General features: G+C 42.4%; 1 protein-coding gene across 7 annotated transcripts in view; it reads left to right on the top strand.

Moving 5' to 3' along the window:
• The window catches only part of LOC115253878 (uncharacterized), a 139,998-nt gene that overhangs the window by 85,445 nt on the left and 28,835 nt on the right, over window positions 1-25,718 (top strand). For 5 of the 7 annotated variants that reach the window (XM_029879174.2, XM_062853224.1, XM_029879175.2 and 2 more), the window contains exon 4: window positions 25,608-25,714. In XM_029879174.2, the coding sequence (XP_029735034.1) occupies window positions 25,652-25,714 (63 nt within the window). In that variant the 5' untranslated portion in view covers window positions 25,608-25,651. The other 2 variants (XM_029879172.2, XM_062853221.1) reach the window with 2 other exon arrangements.

The following is a 25,718-nucleotide window of genomic DNA, read 5'->3' as shown; positions in this document are numbered from 1 at the left end:
CAACCGTTCAGGAGGAGTATATTTCGGCCCTCGAGAGTACTCCCGGGACGCAGAACCGGTTTGTCCACTCGACAAAAGCTTATGGCTTTCGGATCCGTTCCGTTGTCGTTGTTTGGTCATCAACTTTTCATGCACTTCATAAATATGCATGTGATCGTGTAAGAGACTATTCATTGCCACCACTGGCCACCCTGCATCCGTTGCCAACCTTACCGTCTCCCATCAAACTAACCACCCGGGTAGCCACCGCCTTCGGAAACGGCATCAACAGCAGCAGCAGTGGCGTTTGAAAAACCCCCGGTGGAAAGAGACGTTTAGAGGTGGGTTTTGGCTTTGCAGCACTTTTGCTTTTGGAGCGGAAAATTGTCCCTTCCAATGCAGTGCAGTGTGGTGGCAGGCCAGGCAGCATCAACCAGCTTCAGTCAGCAGTCGGCAGCGTTCGCTTGGGTATCTCGTGGGGGTTTTATTGCGTCACTCGCAAAACGCCTTTTCGGTAGGATGTTCGATGTGTATCCGCAGTTTGTATGTGGAATATTGAGACCCTATCTTCGGAAGGTGGTAGAATCATACAGAATGTCAAAATGACCAAAATAAATTCGATATGGATCACGTGGACTTTAAGAAGGGGATGAGACCAGTATATGCTCCACACAAATTTCAATTTTTTTGTATGGACAAAAGTCTACGAGGGTTGAGTGGGTTAGGGGGTCTGAGATTCCCAAAATTTGGTCTACATGGTTTATGAACAGCCTCTATACTGTGATCCCAACATTTCCAGTTAGAAAATCAGAATCATTTCGCATCGTACACATGTACATCGTTCCATGCTTTTTCCACATGAACTACATGCAAGCTTAGACCACATCACAACCGGTAGCGGCGGTGTCCTCCGAGTGTCATCTATCTTTGTTTTCGGTGGTGGTGGTACCCAAAACACCGTGTCATCAGTAACTGGAAACCGATGCTGGCTGGCTGGTCCCTGTCGTCGTTGTCCTCGTCGGTGCTGTTCACGTTGTCTTTTTCGTCATCCAAATGTTTTCTCCAACTTTGTCGTTCGTCACCCAAAATGGTCTGCTTTCATATTCGGAACGAAGTCAGCTGACGATGACGACGACGACGACGACAAGTTGACCAATGTTCGGGATATTCACATGATAATATGTCGTTCATGAAATATTTATAGGAACTTTATAATCGAATTGATGCATGTTTCTGGTGCTATGAAGTTGGTAAATATTTCATAATTATGAATATTGAATCATCTATCGATTGTTTGCTTTGCGTGGAGATTCATTACTAAAAACACCCTGCCGTAAAACTGAAACTATTTAGTTCGGGTATGTTAGATTGCAGCAGAAAGCTTGACTCGGGGATCAACCTGCAGAAAATCTAAATACAATTGAATGAAACAAAACGCACCACATAACTTTCTAGGTTAGAATTTAGATATTGTATTCAATTTTTTGCTGAACTACCGTAGCAGCTTGTAGGTAAAAGTTCGAAAATATTCATCAAAATACACATCTGCATCAAAACAAACCGGTGTCTACAAAGCTATTATTCTCCGGAATTTTCAACTAAATAACGGTTTCCGAAGAAAACTTGCCAAATCAAATCATCATATTACAGAATATTTCAGAGAATCTTCCATGTGTTCCTCAAGATGTGTCACAAAGAATACTTTTAGGAAATTTTGCATGAAGTACTTCACCAATTTTTCTATAGTTTTTCACAAATCATATCATAGATTGTTTGAGAAATTAACCCAGGGATTACTTCAGAAATTTCTCTGAATTTATTCAGAAATTTAGATACGCATTAGTTTGAAAAATCTATTGGAGATTGATTTAGAAAATCTACCAACAATTTCTTCTGAATTTTTCCTGAAAAGTATTTAGAAAATTTGTCCGAGTATTCAGCCAAAAGCTCCCTCGCGTATATTTTCTTAAAATCTTCCATAGATTCATTCGGAAATTTTCTTCAGGGATGTGTTTAGGAATTTCTTTGATTCTACAAAGTCCATAAAGATTTTTTTCAAAGCATCTTGCATTATTTACTGCTGAAATTCCTCCATTTTTTTCCATATATTTGAGACGGAATTCTTCCAAAGATTGTTTAATAATTCGTTCAGAGATTCTTCCAGAAGTTTATTGGGAAATTTATTCCGATTTTTTTTCAGAGATTACGTTATTATTCCAGAATTTTTTAGTAAATGTTTCAAAAGTTGCTTTACAAAATTTACTAGAGTAGTTTTTGAAATTCCCTCAGCAGCTTCTAATATCTCCAGAAATTCCACTAGGGATTTCTCCAGAAATTTCAGAAAGGGTTGTGTAATTCTTAAGAAAGATGTGTATGAGTTTCTGCAGAAATTATTCCAGGAATTTCTTTAGAAAATTCTTCCGAGCTTTACCCTTTTATTTTGGGAATTTTGCGAAAAATCCTTCGGAAATTCCTTTAAGCATTCTCTTAAACGATTTTCCAAGGATTTATTCCAAATCTTTTTCCGGGGTTTACTTAAGAAAGTCTAAATTTTAGTAAGAAAGCTTCCTGAGATTTTTTTTTTGAAATTGCAAAGCTTTCATAACAAATTCGTCTAATATTTTTTTTTTCAGATATATGTCATTCGTTTCATTTATTTAGTATTACATCAAATTCAAGATAAAACTGAATCAACAATATTTCTCCATAATACACGGTTCGAGGATGGAGCTCGGTCGCGCCCGATGCTCGCCAAGTCACGCTCCACCTGGTCCGCCCATCGTGCTCTCTGCGCTCCACGCCTTCTTGTGCCAACCGGATCAGTTGCAAACACCAGCTTTGCAGGGTTGTTGTCCGGCATTCTTGCAACATGCCCTGCCCACCGTATCCTTCCGGCTTTGGCCACCTTCTGGATGCTGGGTTCGCCGTAAAGTGCAGCGAGCTCGTGGTTCATCCTTCTCCGCCACACGCCGTTCTCCTGCACACCGCCGAAGATCGTTCTTAGCACGCGTCGCTCGAAAACTCCGAGTGCTTGTAGGTCCTCCTCGAGCATGGTCCATGTCTCGTGCCCGTAGAGGATCACCGGTCTTATTAGCGTTTTGTACATGGTGCATTTGGTGCGTGGGTGAATCTTTTTCGACCGCAGTTTCTTCTGGAGCCCGTAGTAGGCCCGACTTCCGCTGATGATGCGCCTCCGAATTTCACGGCTCACGTTGTTGTCAGCCGTCAATAAGGATCCGAGGTAGACGAATTCCTCCACCACCTCGAAAGTATCCCCGTCTATCGTAACATTACTACCCAGACGGATCCGGTCGTGTTCGGTTCCGCCTACCAGCATGTACTTTATTTTTGAGGCATTCACCACCAGTCCGACCTTTGCTGCTTCGCGTTTCAGGCGGGTGTACAGTTCTGCCACCGTTCCAAATGTTCTAGCGATAATGTCCATGTCGTCCGCAAAGCACACAAATTGACCGGATTTTGTGAAAATCGTTCCCCGGCTGTTGAGCCCGACTCGTCGCATCACACCTTCCAGAGCGATGTTGAAGAGTAGACATGAGAGTCCGTCACCTTGTCGCAGTCCCCGGCGAGATTCGAATGAACTGGATAGTTCACCCGAAACCTTTACGCAGTTTTGCACACCGTCCATCGTTGCTTTAATCAGTCTAGTCAGCTTCCCAGGAAAGCCGTTTTCGTCCATGATTCTCCATAGCTCTGCGCGGTCGATACTGTCGTATGCCGCTTTGAAGTCGATGAACAGGTGATGCGTTGGGACCTGGTATTCACGGCATTTCTGGAGGATTTGCCGTACGGTAAAGATCTGGTCCGTTGTCGACCGGCCGTCGATGAAGCCGGCTTGATAACTTCCCACGAACTCATTTGTTTTAGGTGACAGACGACGGAAGATGATCTGGGATAGCACTTTGTAGCAGGCATTGCAATTTATCTCATCTTTCCATCTTTGGAGCGGGATACTGATCGAATGGTACGAGATCATCCTAGTGCTCTTGGATTTAATTTTCCATAACAATCTTCTGCTCATCTGATCATCTGATTAGAAATGCAGTCTTAGCAAACCGGAAAGGCTGCGTAGACATCATTCTCGAAAGCTTTGACAGTACAAGGGAGACGTCTGGTAGAATTTAAATAGATGATTTAGTGAGGGAATATAGAGTGATGATAAGTTATCACGCAATGTGAGTTGCCTTCTTTTCAATTTCAGCACTCCAAGCTCGAAGATCTAACTATGAACTTTACTTTCGATGAGCCTTTCATGTTGTGTCAGGATACGTAAAACTCCGACATCCTTCACCGGGATGGCTATACGAAGTGCGTTTAACATAAAAAGAAGCATCTGATAGTTAACGTTACTGAAAATTGAAAATTTTTATATTACCATATTTTTTTTCAAATGTTGAAAAGAACATGTTAAACAAACTGTTTCAAATGGAATAAAGACTACAATTGATTATATCGCTTGAGTGCTGTAGCTTTTTCTTGGATTCTATGTAATTAAAGTTAACAAATAAGGTATTTGGAATGATTTGATAATTCGACTTCTCACCACATGGCACTGTCCATAAACTAGGAATACTTATTTTACGTGCAGTTGAAACCCGGAATTTTCGACTAGCGAAGTTGGATTTTTCTCTAAATCCGTGCGTCGGACCTAACTTCGGAAGTGGTGCGCTGTATAGCGGATCAGGTTTGCTATACAGCGCACCACTTCCCAAGTTAGGTCCGACGCACGGATTTGGAGAAAAATCCAACTTCGCTAGTCGAAAACTCCGATTTTCAACTAAATTCAGAACATTGTTGGGCATCTTGGGGCAGCCTCATAACCTCATAGACTTTTATTAAAACATAATTTTCAACGCCCAGGTATATGAATTGCTTTGACTTTCGCTAAATAATTCTCGCCCCCTCATGGTGCCACTTTCTCCGAGAAGAAAATTAAAATGCGTTACTCAGGCGGACTTCCTGCTATAAAGTATCGTTGAAAAAGAAATGGACTCAGATTTTGCCTGTCCCAATATTAAAGTAGCAATTTAACGGGAAGTTCATTGACCATTTCCCCATGAAGATGCCACGGAAATCACACTACTTCCAAATTATACGGATGTTACCCCAGATCACCGATATACGTTCTAATGTTCCTAAAACTGATCAAGTTTCTAAAAATTAAACATTTATTTACTCTCGCTGTTCGAATAACTGTCAAGATCGAGCAAGATCATCTTAAGATGACGAGATGGATCATTGCTGTGCCATCTTTGATTAGGGATATAATCTTTACTTCACACACAGATGATCTTTTGATCAGATGATAAATGCAATGCCTGCTTTGTAGGCAGCATTCAAAATAGTGATCGCCCTGAAGTTCTCACATTCCAAATGGTCGCCTTTCTTGTGAATGGGGCAGATTACCCCTTCCTTCCACTCCTCCGGTAGCTGTTCGGTTTCCCAGATCCTGACTATGAGCCGATGCAGACAGGTGGCCAACTTTTCTGGGCCCATCTTGATGAGTTCAGCTGTGAAACCATCCTTACCAGCTGCTTTGTTGGTTTTGAGCTGGTGAATGGCATCCTTAACTTCCCTCAGCGTGGGAGTTGGTTCATTTCCGTCCTCCGCTGCACTGGCGTCGTCATTTCTTCCGTTGCCGTGGGCTCCCGTGCCTACGTTCTCCACGCCGTTCAGGTGCTGATCGAAGTGCTGCTTCCACCTTTCGATCACCTCACGTCCGTCCGTCAAGAGGCCTCCGTCTTTATCCCTGCATATTTCGGCTCGCGGCACGAAGCCGTTGCGGGATGCGTTGAGCTTCTGATAGAACTTCCGTGTTTCTTGGGAACGGCACAGCAGTTCCATTTCTTCACACTCCGCTTCTTCCAGGCGGCGCTTTTTCTCCCGAAAGAGGCGGGTCTGCTGTTTCCGCTTCTGTTTGTATCGTTCCACGTTCTGTCGAGTCCCTTGCTGCAGCATTACCGCCCTCGCTGCGTTCTTCTCCTCCAAAACCGTTCTGCACTCTTCGTCGAACCATTCGTTCCGTCGATTCCGTTCCACGTACCCGATGGTGCTCTCGGCTGCGTCGTTGATGGCTGCTTTCACTGTACTCCAGCAGTCCTCTAGAGGGGCCTCATCGAGCTCGCCCTCGTCTGGCAACGCGGCCTCGAGATTCTGCGCGTATGCTGAGGCGACATCCGATTGCTTCAGTCGCTCTAGGTTGTACCGTGGCGGTCGCCGGTATCGTACATTGTTGATGACGGAGAGTTTTGGGCGCAGTTTGACCATCACCAGATAGTGGTCGGAGTCGATGTTGGCGCCACGATAGGTCCTGACATCGATAATGTCGGAGAAGTGCCGTCCGTCAATCAGAACGTGGTCGATTTGAGATTCCGTCTGCTGTGGTGATCTCCAGGTGTAACGATAAGGGAGGCTGTGTTGGAAAAAGGTGCTACGTATGGCCATATTTTTGGAGGCGGCGAAATCAATGAGTCGTAGGCCGTTTTCGTTCGTATGCTGGTGGGTGCTGAACTTACCAATCGTCGGTCTGAATTCCTCCTCCTGGCCTACCTGAGCGTTCAAATCACCTATGATGATCTTGACGTCGTGGCTTGGGCAGCGATCGTACTCGAGTTCGAGCTGCGCGTAAAATGCGTCCTTGTCATCATTAGTACTTCCGGAGTGTGGGCTGTGCACGTTTATTATGCTGAAGTTGAAGAATCGGCCCTTGATCCTCAACCTGCACATTCTTTCGTCGATCGGCCACCAACCGATCACGCGCCTCTGCATATCGCCCATCACGATGAAAGCTGTTCCCAGCTCGCGTGTGTTGCCGCAGCTCTGGTAGATGGTATGATTACCTCTAAACGTTCGCACCATGGATCCTGTCCAACACACCTCCTGCAGCGCTACGATGCCGAACCCGCGGTCCTTCAGTAGATCGGCGAGTATGCGGGTGCTCCCAATGAAGTTGAGAGATCGGCAGTTCCACGTACCGAGTTTCCAATCGCAAGTCCTTTTTGTACGCTGGGGTCGTTGGCGTTGGTCTCGGTTCGTATTATTCTGTTGCTGATTTTCCGTTACAATGGTTTTTTACGGCTGGCTCGTAGGGCCTGACACCAACCCCCTACTTTCCGGAGGACCATAGTGCACAGTTGAGCTTCAGAAATATGTATCACCAGATTTTCTTCCAAAGATTTCTTTACAAATTTCTCCAATGATTACATTGAAAAAACTTCCACAGATTTTTCGATAATTCTTGCATGGATTCTTGCTGGAATCCATCCTAGGATTCATTTAACAATCTTTCAAGATTTCCTGAAAAAATCTTCAAGGGATACCTAAAGAAATTATTTCTGGGACACCTTTGGAAACTTTTTGTAGATTCACTCAAAAAAATCGTCCAGGAAATCCCAAAAAAAAATCATTCAGAAATTATTTTACAAAATCTTCTAGGGATTCCTTCAGATTTAAGAATGTCCTTCAGAATTTTCACCAAGAACTCATTGAGAAAGCCTTGCACGGATAGCTTCCAAAAGTATTGCATGATTCCTTTAGAAATTACTTTAAGAATTTATTTTGAAAAATCTGGCATAGATTGTTCCAGAAATTCATATACGAATTTCTTGAGTTTTTTATTAATAGAGATTGCTCCAAAATGTTTTCAAAGCATTTATCTACAGAACTTTCCATGAAATTTCTTTAAATACTTCATGGATTTTTTTTTCGAAAATGATTCACGGACATATTGAGAATCAAATATTCTGAACTCCTTCACAATTGTCTCACTTAAAGAACTATCTCCAAAGATTGCTTCAGAAATTCTAAAAGAGAGTATTAAGCAAATTCCTAAGATTTCTTCACATTCCTTCAATACATTTCTCTTCCAGAATGTGCTTAAAAAAGCTTAGAAAATCATCCAAAAAATCCTTCAGAGAGTTTTCTACAAATTTATTTTCATAAGGATTCTCATGGAAAGGCTGGAACACATTTGTGCAGAGATTCCTGCAGGAATTTCATCAGAAATTCCGCCGGGTGTGTATTTTCTTAGAAATTCCTCCATAATTTCCGCCAAGCGTATTAGGGAATTTCACCAGCATTTTTTTTTTTCAAAAATATCTCAAAACGTTTTGATAGGTATTCCAACAGGGGTTTCCAGGTGTTTATTCAGGTTATCCTTCTGGAATTTCTTTAGAAAACCCATCTTTGGATTCTTAAAATATTCCTGTTTTTTTTAGAATTTTTTTCAGGAATGCTCAAGTTTCTTCAGCAATAGGGGTAGGCGGGGCATAATGAGCAGCTTAAGCATTTTGCCACCAAATCCAGTAAATTAAGCGCAATCAATGTGTAATTTTGACGTATAATCCTCATTTGAACCTTATCTGACAAAAACTAATCGTTGAAATTTCGAACATAGCTATAAATGTTGCAAAATTTAATGTTTTTAAAAACGTATAAAATCGTGGATTGCGTTTTAGAGGTGGGGCATAATGAGCACCCTAGGTGGGGCAGGATGATCAATCCCTGTTTTGTACACAATCAAATGTTAACTGACTGTTCTTGTCAATGACAAAGCATACCGGCAACAACCAATAAGAATATGAGGGGATCATGGGGTTTAATTTGTAGGGAACGGTGGGGTTCCATGGAGTTTACTATTAAAGCATTTTTAAACGGTGATAATTTACAGATACTGGTTTTTTAAAGCTTAACGAGGGCCCATATAGCCGAGGCGGTAAACGCACGGGTATTCAGCATGACCATGCTGAGGGTGACGGGTTCGATTCCCGGTCGGTCCAGGATCTTTTCGTAAAAGGAAATTTCCTTGACTTCCTTGGGCATAGAGTATCTTCGTGCCTGCCACACGATATACACATGCAAAATGGTCATTGGCAGAGGAAGCTCTCAGTTAAAAACTGTGGAAGTGCTCATTGAACACTAAGCTGAGAAGCAGGCTTTGTCCCAGTGAGGACGTTACGCCAAGAAGGGGGGGGGGGGTTTTAAAGCTACTAAATTGAAAATTAATGATAAAACCTTACTATATGCATCGTAACAGAGAAAACCAAAAGTGAAAATCGTTTGTTTACAATGTTAAAAATTTTCATCATTTTTCCATCAGTTGCTCATTTTGCCCCACCCTACTATCAACTTTTTAAAATATATTTTTTTAACAAAATAATTATACAAATATTTTGAAAGTGTTACAAATACATTTCATTGACCCAGTAAACATCAAGAAATTTGATAGATACCCATTACGTTCTTATTTTGATTCCAAAACCTTATTTTAGGTCAGCTGATTCTTATAATATTTCCCCAGTACATGACCACTTCACGCATTTTGACTATTTTCAAAGCAAACGGGTTTTTCGACAAATGTTTTCGTCATCAATTCATTGGATTTGAGGTAATTAAACTACAATCAAGCAATTTGTTTTGAAAATTTGGAAATTTACAGTGAAAACACAAGGTGCTCATTATGCCCCGCCTACCCCTACTTTCAAAAAAGTTTTTTTAGAGACTTTTCCAATATTCCTAAATAGCTTTGATTTTACCATGGCAGCAATTTCTGAGTAAACCCATGGAAGTTTCTTCTAGAGATATTATTGAACAAATTTCTAGATCTTCTACAATAAATACCAAAGGCAAGTATTCTAGAGTAAATTCTAAAGTAATTCATGGAAAATGCACCAAAAAAAAAACTGAGAGATTTTTACATGAGTCAAAGGAGGAGCTTCTACAAATATCCATGGGTGGTTTTCTAAATGAATCCTTCGATAAAATGTCTGGAGAAATCTCTCAAAGAATTATTAGAATTATGTATCTATATTATGGGGTGTATGTTATGGGGTGGTGCTGTAGTTATGATGTGTGCTCGGGATCGTTTTATGGGTTTTCAACAGGTTTCAGGGGCGTTTTAAGGGTTTTCATGGGGGCTCCAGGAGGTTACAGGGGTTTTAAAAGCGTTCCAGAGGCGGATTCAGAGGCTTTAAAGGTGTTGTTAAGGGATTTCAAGGACGCTATATTTTTTTTTTAATTCCATATATGATCATATATCCTCGACCTCTAGCAGTGGTGTAATTATCATTGAAATTGGAGACCCTTCGGCCTAAACCTGTTCGGTAATTTAAAAAAATCCCATTTCGGAAATCCCCAGGACCACTAGAATGTCCTGAAATCCCTGGACCACTAACAAAACACCTGAAACATCTTTTAAATCTCCTAGAACATCCCTGCCAAATTTTGGAAATATTTGACTGGGATTTTTGATTGCTATGGAGTTTTTCGGCTTTCAGTCAGGGGAAAAAGCGTTGATAATTTTATATCATTGCCAACGTTTCGATCCTAGGGTTGGATCTTTCTCAGGGCTCGATCTTAATCAACTTGTAAGGATCCTACTTTGCACACGATCGATTGGCTGTTTTTTTTTCACAAAACACTGCACTTTTTCCGTTCATCACCAGCACCTCAGTAGGATTTTGGGTGAGTGGTACGAAACGGGAGAAATTCGAAAACTAGAAATCAGCGTAACACAAGATTGTGGCTGTTATTAATTGCCGTTCTGGTTTATTTGCCAAAGTTACGTTGCAATTAGCGTGTGTTGCAACAAGTGAATGGCTGTTGTTGTAGATGGCTTCTTATGAAAATATAGCGACTGGCCGTTGATTTTTCGGCTATATCTCTAAAATGGTAAGACATTCCATTTTGGCGTCAAAGAACGAAAGGAAAAACATTAGTTTTTGCGATTAGAAAGTTTTGTTGAAAATAATCTATGATACAGACGGTACTTTTAACAGCATTTTTAGACGTTCTTCTCTATGACGAAAAATTTTCTGAGATTTTTTTCTCGGTGTATTTTTATTGAACTACTGGCTGTGGTAATTTGGCGTTAATTTCACTAAACAAGAGTTTGTTCTACGATGTGTAGTTTTTGAGATATGATTTTTTAAATTCGGGATGTTTTAGAAAATTTTGGAAAATCGTGAAATTTCATCTAGCGTTTTCCGGAAAAATAGTCCACTATGATTTTTTTGAATTCCGTATATGATGACTTCTAGCACTGGTGGAATTTTTAAGGAAATTGTAAACCCTTCGGCCCAAACTGTTCGGTAAATAAAAATATCCCCAAAGGCCAAGGACGTCCCAAAAAGTGTTAAGCAATAGTGCGTTCCAGGGGGTTCTGAGATCTGTCAAAGATGTTCCAGGAATATTCTAGAAGTTTCAGAAGAATTCTGGCCGTTCCAGGGAAGTTAAGGGACGTCCTCTTATTTCAACGGAAATTCCTTAGAAACCTTCCTGGAATTCTCTGAAAAGCCTTCAACGCCTCTGAAGCATACCTGAAACCCCATTAGAGGCTCCCTCTGTAACACCAATTAACTCATCCAAAACTCTAGCCATATCTGGCATATTTGTATGTATTAGATACATTAAAATTATAACTACCAGTAAGAACCATGGAACAATTTGCCAGAATTGATCAGCATTATTATGAGCAATCTGTAATATGCGCTAAACATTTGTCCTTCAAATACGTATTTTTTGTTGCGTGCATGAATGTCAAATCAATCAAACGATGTAGTTTCTATTTGGCTTTGTTAGCCTATGTAAAGATCATGAAAATGACATACCAAGAAGAGATAGGAGCAGAACACCAGAGAAAAGGGAAAACTCTGCACTATTTTACTTTTGTCGACAATGAAAACTCGCTTAAATTTTTCAAGCGATATACTTTTTGCTGCGGTAACAATACAAAACTACAGTTGAACAGCCCAAGTAACACACTTGTCACAGAAGAGTCACGGCGGCGCGGGTTTGTGTTGCGCAGAAGTCACTGTGACTTACTTGTAGCAAGTAGATATTTATTTGTTAAAAGTAAGTCACAGTCGCTTCTGCGCAACAAAAACCTGCGCCACCGTGACTCTTCTGTGACAAGTGTGTTACTTGGGAGTACATAACAGTTACCAATCATAAACGGCTTCTATTGTAACGAACGGTGGCTGAAGGATGGATTGCGATCAACAATCTTGCTGGTAGTGTAGGCCTGAACCGATAAGCATGCGGTCGCCTTTGTAGTTGCTCTGTTTGGTTTATATCAAGAGATAATAAAAAGATATATTGGAAGCTATATTGAATTCTAATAAAAGTTATTGTTACACTTAGGAACAACAAAATTATTTGCAGCCAGCATTATTCAAAAATGTCAATAATTTCTCAAATTAAATGGAAAATTAATTTTACACAGCACAAAACACGGTAATTATCGTAATCGAATAAGCCTTCGTCACTATGTATCGACGATCCTGTTGACAACACATTATCTCTCTCAGTGACAGTTTTCTATCGGATGATGCTGGTTAGTCACATGAACGTAGTAGCGGCAGCATACTTTCCCAGTTATGAACTGAGAACTTCCTCTGCCAATGACCATTTTACATGTGTATATCGTGTGGCAGGCACGAAGATATTCTATATCCAAGGAAGTCAAGGAAAATTCCTTTACGAAAAGGTCCTGTACCGACCGGGTGGCCATGCGATATGCTCACGTCTTTATAGCTGTAATTATATTATATTGTATTGGAATCATTATTGTTCCACACAGTGCATATAGCTTCAAGTTTTCATACTTACTTACTGCTCGGAAAAAGAGCATGTTTTTAAAAGTCAACTTAAATTCAGCAACATAAATAATCGCTTCTCAGAACATTATCCTGTAACCAGTGCTTTACGAATCACTGGAATTGTAAATGAAACATCAAATATCCTGAGTACAAGTGATTTGGCTTGGGCATTCGTTTGCCTCGATTATTCATAAAAACCCCGTGCTTTCTAAGAATCATTCACTCATTTCACACAACCGTTCGTCCGTTCTCTTAATCTTTCTCTCAACCCAAGAACGGTTCCCCCACACGAACTTTCCATTCTCTCGTCCACCCAAAGAGGAAAATTTCACCCACTTTTCCGTCTCGGCTCGGCATACAACATTTCCAGAACTCGCCCCACTGACACTGACAGATGATCGGAGCTTTCCTTCCATCTCACTTCTCGTTGCTCATTGGTTGCTCATCGGTCACAAAGTTTCACCACACAGCATCCTTTCTCGCGCTCATCAACTCATCCTTGTAGCTTACAAACGTCTAGATGCCAGCAGTGCCAGTGTGTAGTACGCTTGCTAGGTCTCACTCACCACCAGCCAGCAGCACCGAACCGACTGCCACACGATGCAGAAAGGGGGACACCAACTACGGACGAACGTTCCACTTCCACCCCTTCTGGGACGGGATGAGCGAGCGATGCTTTGGTATATGTGTGTCAATTTGGGCCCATGTCTGGCACTTGCGGTGGCTGCTGGTTATACCTTCTACTGCCGATGATCTACTTTAGACTTTTGGATACTGTTGTTTGGGCCGTGTAACTCCCGTGCTGATACGATAATGCATCCGTGGGGCAGCAGGTGCATTTTTTTCAGGCATGGTGGGCTTTATGCGGCTCGGCATAAAGAGGCGGCCGAGGCGGTAATCACACGGGTATTCAGCATGACCATGCTGAGGGTGACGGGTTCGATTCCCGGTCGGTCCAGGATCTTTTCATAAAGGAAATTTCCTTGACTTCCTTGGGCATAGAGTATCTTCGTGCCTGCCACACGATATACGCATGCAAAATGGTCATTGGCAGAGGAAGCTCTCAGTTAATAACTGTGGAAGTGCTCATAGAACACTAAGCTGAGAAGCAGGCTTTGTCCCAATGAGGACGTTACGCCAAGAAGAGAGGGAGAGAGTCGATACACTCTTTAAATACAACTTACCTAATCCTTTGAGCAACCCTTCAGGTTTCTTCAGGAATTGCTCAAGATATTGAGTTAAAAGGAATATCTCAAGAAATTATTCAAGAGTATCTTTGAAAATCCCAGAAATTTCTTCGGACAATATTTAAAATTTATCTTGTACCAACTTTTCGACCCCTCCAAGCAGAATACCCTCTTCGAATAAGTGTAATCAGTTTCAAACCTTTAAATTTCACCCTGTTTTACATGGTAGACACAGGTCGGAATTTAAAGGTACAAAACTCATTTAAAGCTTAAAATCTATTTTACGAATTTCTTCAGAGGTCCCTCTAGGAATCCTTCCAGATATTCCTACAGAAAGTTCTTCAGAGATGCTATTAAGGACATGGTTAAATACTACTTCTCCAAGATTTACTCTACCTACTTATTGAAGAATTCTTCTATGTTTTCATCGTGGAATTCCTCCAGAGATTCCTACAGTAATTTCTTCAGTGATTGCTTGAAAAATGCCTCATATTGTATTTCATTTTCTGGAATTTCTCAACAAATCTCTTAAGGCAAATCTTTCTGAAATCCTTTAGAAACTTCGTCGAGAAGACTTCAAACATAAAGTTTCAAGAAACCCTTTGAAAACACCTTTAGTAACACTTCTAGAGTTTCCTACAGTAGTTTCTACAAAGTCAACTGTGAAATTTCTCAAGAATCCTTCCAAAGGCTTCAAACAACCCTTAAAAGAAGTAATCCTTTCAGAGGTCCATCCGAGCATCCCTACAGAGATTTCTTTAGGAAACCCTTGCTAAAGTTATCTCATGAATCGATACAAAAAGTTTTTCAAGAATTGCTTCATATTTTTTTAATAATCTCTCAAATATTCATTCCAGAAATAACACCAAAGGTTTTTCTAAATTTATGAAATAAATCTTTGAGTAATCTTTGTAGAGATTCTTCTCGGAATACATTCAGTGATAGTATAAAAAACTTCACTATGGATTTTCTAAGAAATTCTTTCAGAAATTTCTTCGGGAATCTGTCAATATATTTCTTTGGAAATCTCTCTAGATACTATTTGAAGAGTTGCTTCAGAGGATCTTATATAAATTTCTTTCAAGATTCTTTTAGTTATATTGTGAAATTTCTTTAAGAGATTACTTCAAAGACTGTTTTAGAGGTTCCTTTAGAAATTTCTCCAGAAATTATGTTTAGTTATCTTTGCAAAAAAAAAAAAAAAACAAACGTATGGTGCAGGATTTAAATGGCTACGCAGTCTTCAATACGGAAAACGAGGTTTTTTATTTGCCCGACGTTTCGACACTGGGGTTTTATGTCATCTTCAGGGGTAACTGATTGTTCGTTTTAATTCGTTTGGTTACCCCTGGAAGATGAAACAAAACCCCCCTGTCGAATCGTTGGGAAAATAGTAAACCTTATTTTTTGCTTCTGATTGCTTATCGATTGAAGGCTTAAACGGATATGGGGATCCCCATATCCTTATTTTATCGTATTGAAGACTGAGTAGCCGTTTTAATCATCCAGTGAACTTCTTATTTCATCATAAAATTCTTAAGAGATTCCTCTAGAGATTCCCGCAGGGTTTTCTTTCAGGTATCCTTTAAGACATTATTTCCACAATACGTCTAAAGCTTCTTTAGAAATTTCTCCAGAGAATCACAGATGCTTTGAGTAATATTTGTAGAGATTTATGCAGGAATCTGTTTAGAGATTCCTACGGGAATTCCTTCGCAAATACCATCAAGAATACGTTCAGAGATTATAATGGAATTTCCTCCAGAGATTATTTCAGAAAAAAAAACCTCCAGATATTTCCCCAGAAATTTCTCCAGAGCAACCGTAGACTACGCTCCAGGTCCGTGCACAGAAGTGGCGCCAAGGGGGGGGGGGTTCCCAATTTCGGCAAAAGGCGGAGGGGCGCCTAATATATGAAGTCGGTGATGGGGGCCAAACCCCCCCCCCCCTCCCTGTGCACGGGCTTGCTACGCTCAATAATTATTTCATGAATCCATCCAGGAATCCCTCCAGAAATTTCTTCAGGAACCTTTCTATATATGTATTACTGCAATAATCACTTCAAATAAATTTTAAAGAACTCTTCAAGAGATAATTTCCGGAATCTCTCTACAGACTCCTTAAGAAGTTTCTTCATATGTTTATTTGCAAAGTGGTACCAATCTTTGTGAATATTGTTAAGGAATCTCTTCAGGATTTTTTCAAAACTTCCAAAAGATATGCCATTACAAATACCCTCTATTGATATTTCTTCAGGAGTCTTTTCTCAAGGTATCCCAGGTCTCAGGTATCAGCTCTGTTTCGTGGCATCGAGCGGACTGTATGGAATTTCTTTGAGTTCGGGTCTCGAAGGCGAGTGGAAAACCGACGAGAAAATTCTTCCGTAGCTAAGCTCAGAAAACACTTCTTGCTATTCTTGACTATGGAACTCAACTGAATTTTATTAGAATCGAATACAAATTGCTATATGTTTATGTGTTTGTGTGTGTTTATACCAAGTGTGTGAAATGTGTTTTATTCTTATTACAGATGCAAAGTAGGGATGCGCAGCTTGCCGAACATCCTCCCCGGCGTTGAAATCTCGATTTCTATCCTCCTGTTCATCATATGGCAGCAAGCAAACCTATGTCACTGTCTGTTTGAACTCTGTGCCATTATCCGGTTACGACACGCGTCACACCATCATCTCCCAGGTGCGTCGCCACAATCCTCCCAAGTGGCCACTGGGGTGGTTGCGAGTTCTGGTCCACAAGTAGTACTAGGGAACCAACCCTGATCTTCTTCGTCTTCAGCCATTTCGAGCGATTCTGGAGCTCCGGTAGATACTCCGCTGTCCATCGTTTCCAAAAATACTGCAGCATGGATTGCACGAACTGTCACCTCGATAGAGTGCCTTCCTTCAAGTTCAAGTAGGATGGATGGTTCAGCCACACACTGCAGCTCACGCCCAATCAAAAAGTGAGCAGATGTAATAGCCGTGTAGTCGCCTGGGTCATCTGAACTCGGGACCAAAGGTCGAGAGTTTGACACGGCTTCGATTTCAGTTAAGGTGGTATACAGCTCCTCGTATGACAATTTCCGATCACCGACAATTCGCTTGAGATGGTGTTTCACTTGCTTCACACCGGCCTCCCATATCCCGCCGAAGTGGGGACTTCGCGGCGGTATGAAAGACCATTCAATTCCCTTGTTGGCGCAAAAACTCGTAATCTTTCCAACTGCGCTTTGGTCCTGGAACAGCCTCCACAGTTCATGCAACTCGGTTTTTGCCCCAACGAAATTCGTTGCATTGTCAGAGCGCATCGTTTGGGGATGCCCACGTCGGCTAATGTAGCGTGTCAAGGAAGCAAGAAAGGCACCCGTCGTCAGGTTGGAAACCAATTCTATTATGTATGGCCCAAACAAGCTGACATAGGCTTTCGTAAGCTGTGGCCTTGCGAGCAGTCGTCGATGATTTAATCAAAAATAGTCCGGCGTAATCCACACCGGTATTCGAAAAGCAGGAGCCGGCCGGATGCGGTACGATGGCAGGTCGCCCATCATCTGTGAGGCACACTATGTCTGAACCATACCTTACCTTACCGGTCAGGCTAAGGCCGGGGTGGCCTCTGCTGTACATAGTAGCCGCCTCCATTCCACTCGGTCCATGGCTTTTTGTCTCCAGTTCCGCACTCTGCGTAGGGTCCGCAGATCGTCCTCCACTTGGTCGACCCACCTAGCTCGCTGCGCTCCACGTCTTCTTGTACCGGTCGGATGACTCTCGAGAACCATTTTAGTCGGGTTGCTATCCGACATCCTGATGACGTGACCCTCCCACCGTAGCCTCCCGATTTTCGCAGTATGGACGATGGTTGGTTCTCTTAGCAGCTGATGCAGCTCGTGGTTCATTCGCCTTCTCCAAGTCCCGTCTTCCATCTGCACTCCGCCGTAGATGGTACGCAACACCTTCCGTTCGAAAACTCCAAGGGCGCGTTGGTCCTCTGCACGTAGGGTCCATGTTTCGTGCCTATAGAGGACGACCGGTCTAATCAACGTTTTGTAGATAGTTAACTTCCTGTTACGGCGAACTTTATTTGATCGTAGAGTTCTGCGGAGTCCAAAGTAGACACGATTTCCTGCCTCTGAATTTCTCTGCTGGTGTCGTTGTCGTCGGTCACCAGTGAGCCCAAGTACACGAATTCTTCAACCGCCTCGATTTCATCACCGTCGATATGAATTCGGGGTGGCGGGCGCGGTGATTCCTCCCTGGAGCCCTTTGCCATCATGTACTTTGTCTTCGACACATTAATGACTAATCCGATTCGCTTGGCTTCACTCTTTAGTCGGATGTACGTTTCCGCCATCGTCTCAAATTTACGAGCAATAATATCAATATCATCGGCGAAACCAAGCAGCTGAACGGACTTCGTGAAAATCGTCCCACTCGTGTTTATCCCCGCTCTTCTTATTACACCCTCCAAAGCAATGTTGAACAGCAAGCACGAAAGACCATCACCTTGCCGTAACTTCTTCTTCTTCTTGGCGTAACGTCCTCACTGGGACAAAGCCTGCTTCTCAGCTTAGTGTTCTATGAGCACTTCCACAGTTATTAACTGAGAGCTTCCTCTGCCAATGACCATTTTGCATTTGTATATCGTGTGGCAGGCACGAAGATACTCTATGCCCAAGGAAATCAAGGAAATTTCCTTTACGAAAAGATCCTGGACCGACCGGGAATCGAACCCGTCACCCTCAGCATGGTCATGCTGAATACCCGTGCGTTTACCGCCTCGGCTGTATGGGCCCTCTGCCGTAACCCTCTGCGAGATTCGAAGGGACTCGAGAGTGTCCCTGATAGTCGAACTACGCACATCACTCGATCCATCGTCGCCTTGATCAACCGTATCAGTTTATCCGGGAATCCGTATTCGTGCATAATCTGCCATAGCTGTTCTCGATCGATAGTATCATACGCCGATTTGAAATCGATGAACAAGTGATGTGTGGGCACGTTGTATTCGCGGCATTTCTGCAACACCTGGCGGATGGCGAACATCTGGTCCGTTGTAGCGCGTTCACCCATGAATCCAGCCTGATATTGCCCCATGAACTCTCTTGCAATCGGTGATAGACGACGGCATGAAATTTGGGAGAGTATCTTGTAGGCAGCGCTCAGTAGTGTGATCGCGCGGTAGTTCCCGCAATCCAACTTGTCGCCTTTTTTGAAGATGGGACACACGATACTTTCCATGCATTCCTCCGATAATACTTCCTCCTCCCAAATCTTGGTAATGACCCAGTGTAGTGCTCTCACCAGTGCTTCTCCACCGTATTTTAGAAGCTCGCTTGGTAGTTGATCTGCTCCAGCGGCTTTGTTGTTTTTCAACCGGCCAACCTCCTCCTCAATCTCTTGAAGGTCAGGGGCCGGAAGTCTTTCGTCCTGTGCACATACTCCTAGATCTGTTACCACGCCACCTTCGGTACTTGCAACGCCGCCATTGAGGTGCTCATTGTAATGCTGCCGCCACCTCTCGACCACCTCACGCTCGCTCGTGAGAATATTCCCGTGATTATCTCGGCACATGTCGGCTTGAGGCACAAAGCCTCTGCGCGAGCGGTTCAGCTTCTCGTAGAACTTTCGTGTGTCCTTAGCGCGGTACAGCTCTTCCATCGCTTCGCGATCTCGTTCTTCCTGCTGGCGCTTCTTCATCCGGAAGACTGAGTTCTGCCTGTTCCGCACCTGTTTGTAGCGTGCCTCATTCGCTCTCGTACGGTGTTGCAGCATTCTCGCCCATGCTGCATTCTTCTCGTTTTTCAACTGTTCACATTCGCCGTCGTACCAGTCGTTTCTGTGATTCGGAGTCGCGAAGCCTAGTGCTGTAGCCGAGGTACTACCTATGGCGGATCGGATGTCCCTCCAGCCATCTTTTTTCATACAAAAAGAGAATCAAAATGTACTTTCAAACCACTAACACGTCTGTATATCATTGAAATTAGCTGCAGGTGTGATTGGAAGTTAATAGGAATCATACACACTAAGAATCAATCACCGGATTCTGTGAAATTTCACCGAAATCTCAACAGCAGAATTTTCGGTGAACTGTTCGGTGATTTTTTGATTCACCGAACAATCTGTGAAGATAGAAAATGCTCATCTGTCAAATTCACCGAACGTTTCGGTGATTTGTTTTACAAATTTTCTGTGAATTCATTGTTTATTTTTGTTGGCTTCACAGAACTTTCGGTGATTTTTCAGTTGGATAATTTGCAGTTCACCGAACTTTTCGGTAGATTTTTTAGTTTTCCTAAATCAAAATTAAAATGAAATTTCGATTTGTTTTAGATTTCTTTGAAATTAGTATATTTATTATCTGTAAATATGTAAATTGATGGCTTGATACATGAATCGCCGAAAGGAGAAGGGTATTTTCACATAATCGTGCATGTGAAGATGCAAGGCGGTGACTTCAACACGACAGAAACAATAACTACAAAAATACATATTATTAATATTCAATTTGATCTTACGGAAAATACTAACCTACCTCTCATTCTGCTGCTGGTAATGGTCTAAAACTTGTTATATTTAAGAGTTATTTTCTGATTTAAACTTTATAATTTCGATATATTCTGCCAACTTCACGGAATAACAATTAAAACCAATCATTGTGATGTTGACAACCCGCGCTTGGCGTTGGCTGACTACGGCTTTTACAGAAATTCGGTAAAAATGGCAGCGCTCGGTAAACATTTTGATGTTCACCGAACCGCTACGTAAAAATTTCACAAAATTCGGTAATTTGTTTGCTTTCACCAAAGTTTCCGTGAAACTTTGACAGTTGGATTGGAAAACATTGTATTTCACAGAAAGATCTGTAAAAGCATATTTTACAGTTGACGTTCGGTGAAATCTTTCACAGAATTCTGCGATTCATTCTTAGTGTGTAAGAATACATGAAAGATCCTTTTAAATGCCTATTTTGCCCCATATGCCCCAACACCTGTCGGATATTCACAATTTTTCCTAATTTTGAATTCCCATTTTTGTTGAGAAGTCAAAAAATGACCACGTGGTTTGTGGACAGCCCCTAATGAATAAATCAATTTGCCCTGATTTTTGGTCAAGTAATGAATAAATGAATTTTCCTTATTAGCATTGGAACTGAAACCAATGTTATCAAAAAGACATATATATATATGTGACTTTTTCTATAATTTCAGCATTTGATGGGGAATTAAGGGCATAATAAGCATTTTATAAAATATGTCAAATATGCGCTAAACTAATTAAATAGGGCGTCTCATAGCACCAAATTATATATATTTAAGATGCCTCATTCAATCAATTGAGTGCATATTTGCCACAAATAAAGATAAGGGTTAATGCTTATTACACCCTGCATTCCCCACCAAAGTCATATGTTTTAACTGCCCTTTCGATTACATTGGTTTCAGTAACAAAAGTCCATAAATTCGGACATAAGCAAATGGAGGAAATCAATTCATTCATGAGGCGACAACAAATCAGGGCAAAATGGAGTAAAATGGACAGCTATTTGTACCCTCCCGTGAATGATTCTAAACCTTATCGATAAACCGTATTTGTATATATGAAAAATGATTTAGGACTTCATGTATTGCAACCAGTGACATTACAAAATGTTATCATCCAGCAGTTTTAGGGGCATGTAGGTCAAAATAGGGAAAATATCTTTCATCTATGAGTGTGATAGCTGTTAGTTTCCAATTGCAACTAAAACTAATTTCAACGTTCCATTACAGTATCTTTTTCTTATAAACACATTTTAAATCTCATTTTTCAATGATAATAGGGCAAAATGGGGCAAATTGGACAACTCCCAAAGATGATTCTGGTGATAACAGATCTAGCGCTTTTTGTTTATGCAATAAAAAAAGAAATTCAAATCAGTAACATTGAAAATCCATTCATAATCATGTAAAAATCACAATTTCCGGCAGTTGTTGGGGCATATGGGGCAAAATAAACATTTAAAAGGATCTTTCATGTATTCTCGTGATTCCTTTTAACTTTCAATCACACCTGCAGCTAATTTCAACGATATACAGACGTGTTAGTGATTTGAAAGTACATTTTGATTCTCTTTTTGTATAAAAAAGGGCAAAATAGGGCAAAATGGACCACTTGCCGTGCCGTGCGGTGAATTAATTTAGCACCAATCGATTTCTCGTATTTTTTTACGTTAGAAATGGTCAACTTCACGTACCGAAACCAGCGGCGTTAAAAGATCCGTTTTTTGGGTCGATTTTTTCCACTGTGCGTTGGTAGGGCCACTGCTAACTGCTGCGCGTAGTCTTGAGCCACTTTTACGTTACGAAGTTGCTCGATGTTGAGCCGCGGCGTTCGACTTCGACGCGTGGTGATAACTGTCGAAAGTTTTGAGCGCATGCATACAGCGACTAAGTAGTGATCCGAATCTATATTCGCACTGCGGTATGTGCGGACGTTGGTTATATCCGAGAAGAACTTACCGTCGATTAGAACGTGATCGATTTGGTTTTCTGTTTGGTGGTCGGGTGATCTCCAGGTGGCTTTGTGGATATCTTTGCGAGGGAAGAAGGTGCTTCGGACTACCATACCACGGGAGGCTGCAAAGTTTATGGATCGCAGGCGGTTATCATTCGATACGGCGTGCAGGCTGTTTCGCCCGATTACCGGTCTGTACATTTCCTCCCTTCCTACCTGCGCGTTCATGTCGCCGACAACGATTTTCACGTCACGCGGCGAGCAACCATCGTATGTTTGCTCTAACTGCGCGTAGAACGCTTCTTTTTCGTAATCGGGTCTCCCTTCGTGTGGGCAGTGGACGTTGATGATGCTGTAGTTGAAGAAACGGCCCTTAACTCTCAACATGCACATCCTTGCGTTGATCGGCTGCCACCCGATCACACGTTGTCGCATCTTGCCCAACACTATAAAACCTGTTACCAGTTCATTGGTGGTGCCACAGCTTTGGTAGGCGCTCGATGCCCGCTTTTCCACACTTTCTGTGCAGTCCAACAAAGTTCCTGCAACGCCACGATGTCGAAGTTGCGGGGATGTAGTTCGTCGTAGATTATCCTGTCACATCCTGCGAAACCTAGTGACTTGCAATTCCATGTTCCAAGTTTCCAATCGTAGTCCTTATTTCGTCGCGTGGGTCTTTGCCGATTGTATCGAGTCGTATTTTCTCCTATGTTATTCGCAATGGGGATTTTTACGGGTGGCTTATTGGGCCTACGCCAACACTCCTGTCTCGCCGGAGGGCCATCGTGCCAGTTCTGTTTAACGTCCCAACCAACACTGGGACGACCACGCTGATGGGGCTACCACCTTGGATCTAGCTGGGCGTGGTGCAGCGTTTCTTACTCAGCCGCTGGATGCCAGAACAGACGCTGTTTGAGCCGCACCTCCTTGGTGAACAGACACTCGGATCGTACCTCCTCATTCTAGCTGAAGTCAGAAGGACAACAGTGCCCAGGCTGCACTACCAGCTAAGCACACAACTCTTAGCTGGCGGTCTTTGTCATCGCTTGACCCGTGGAAGCATGAGGTAGGAACTTGTGAGGACCAGAGCTATATTGGACGCTCTCCTTATCGACTCACCGTTTTGCAGCCCACACACTACTGCAGATCCAAAGATTTTTTCGTAAGTCTATATTCATCTGTCTTTTACTATTGCCCTACAAATGTTTTGGTATATTTTATTTGAAGTTATTAAAAATATAGGGGTACAGTAGATTCTTTAAACACGCTCACATTAAATTCACTAAAAACCACAGTCCACCAGTTTTTTTTTCGACTGAGTATTTTTCACCATCCACCCATCAAACAAATCCCACTGTTCCACACCATCCGTCGGGGTGAATGGAAGCTGTGTGTAAGAATCCACACACCCCGCTCTCTCGACCGGGGAGAAATCCTTCCGCGCGTGGTCGTTCTTCGCCGTCCTCCACCACCGACCGCCACAGGATGTCCACAAACAAAATAAAACCAATCGTCGTCGTACCGAAGCGAGTCGACCAGCCAGAGTGAGTCCCCCCATCCTTCCCCGGATGGATTCCGACGGATCCTTTTGAATCGCCTGCCTGTACCTGTGTGAGTGCATCTCACGCAGATGACTCCGTCCGTGTCCTAGTGGTTGTGGCGAGAAAACTCACAGCATCCCTACTACTGCCATCGCCGCCACGGCCGTGTGTGTATCCGTCTTCTCTGGTCTGGTGGACCTACTTTTTCGCCAATCTCGTCCAGTTGGGTCGTCGGTCGGAAGCTTTTTCCCGTTTTGTCTCCGCGAAAAGGACGAATTGCGATTTTTTTTGGGGAGGAAAATTTCAATTTCGGGATAGAAGGCACCGCCGTGACGGGAAAGATTTCGGATTTCGGTTCCAAGTTTGGTGGAGTGGATTTGATCGCGACGGACGACGGAATCGGTGTCGAAGGATTTCCCGCAGGTAATGGGGCGTTGTGTGTGATGGATGAAAATCGAGACGGCTAAAGAGCAGAGTGCAGTTGGAGAATCCTTCTAGAATGGATGTTGGAAATGGGGCCAAAGTGAAAAGGTTTACTGTCGATGCTGAAAATGGGTGTATTAGAATGGTGCAGAGAATTGGATTACATTGGGGCGGAATATTGGCAGTGAATCACGGTGACATCGATTAAAGTGGGCCATTTTGTGGCTGGGGGAAATCCCCGTGAAAAAAGTGAATCGAGGCGAATTGGTGTGGAGAGGGAGAGAGGGGGATGTTAGTTGTCGCCTGCGAGGGATAGTAAGGATTAGCTGTTGTCCTGTGGAGTGAGAAAAGCCTCAATTGGGCCATCGTACAGCTGAGGGGCGTAAGAATCTGTCCACCAGGAGACCTTTTCCAAGGATGGGGGCGTAAAGGAGTGGGTGGTAACATGTGAGCAGGGATTATTACGCGGCTCGAGACGGCGAGTGAATGCGTTTTAGTGTGGGTATAAAGGTGTTCATATGAAGATACAAATGGTGATAAAATGGTGATGAAGTTTTGAAATCGATGAAAATTTCGGGAAAATTAGGATACAAGCGAATGGAAGCTGTCATTTTGGGGATGAGAGTGAATGAGCGAGATGAGCCTCGTCGCTGAGACGTGAGTTTCTCCGGGATGAGCCCATCTCAACAACCAACATTGTACTATCGATCGGAGCAATGGAATGCAGTGGCAAAAGTGCTTGTTTCGGCAGCGAAAATTTCGTCTAATTGATAGAAAGTGCTGTAAAATTTGTTAAAGTGAATGTTAACTAATGGTCCAAAGAGGTTTCATTGCCTAGCAACACCGGATTCATCTATTAGATGAATAGTTTTTCTGAATTCAGACGGAGTATAACTAGTGAATTGAATTTCTACTCTATGGTGGGGAAAGTTTAGCGATGAAAACAAAAAAATCTTTGTTCAAATATTGAGTTCTGTCTACAAGTTCTGACGGGATTGTGTAGACAAAATTCAAAACCTGTTCGAGAACCAACTCGATGGATGCAGTGTTCCAGTTTACAATTGTGCCAAAAACGGATTACTTAATGAATGCAGCTTCGTGATGTCCTATATTTTCCACAGATTACGAGAGATGGGTGTGTTTGACGCATAATTTTCCTACCAAAATCTTTAGCCGCGAGGAAATCTACCAGGAGCAGAAGAATTTGTAGAACAATACATCAAATAGTGCTAGATTCTGAATCCCCGTAGAAATCAGTCAGTGTTAGTGTGTGATTATCGTTATTTCCATCTTTTCCTGTCGCCTTTTCCAACCAACTGTGAAACCAAAAAAAAAAATACCATCTTACATTGCATAAACAACAATCAACCCTGTGTAGAAAAGGATCTGTAATATCAAACAAGTCGACAGAATCATCTCAAAATGGGAGCTAAAGGTAGCGTAGAAGCTGCTAAAATGAACGCCGATGGCTGGAGCCACTTCGAGGTAT

This window comes from Aedes albopictus, chromosome 2 (assembly GCF_035046485.1).
Source record: "Aedes albopictus strain Foshan chromosome 2, AalbF5, whole genome shotgun sequence".
NCBI classification, from domain to species: Eukaryota; Metazoa; Arthropoda; class Insecta; order Diptera; family Culicidae; genus Aedes; species Aedes albopictus.
This window is presented reverse-complemented; position numbering and strand designations above follow the sequence as displayed.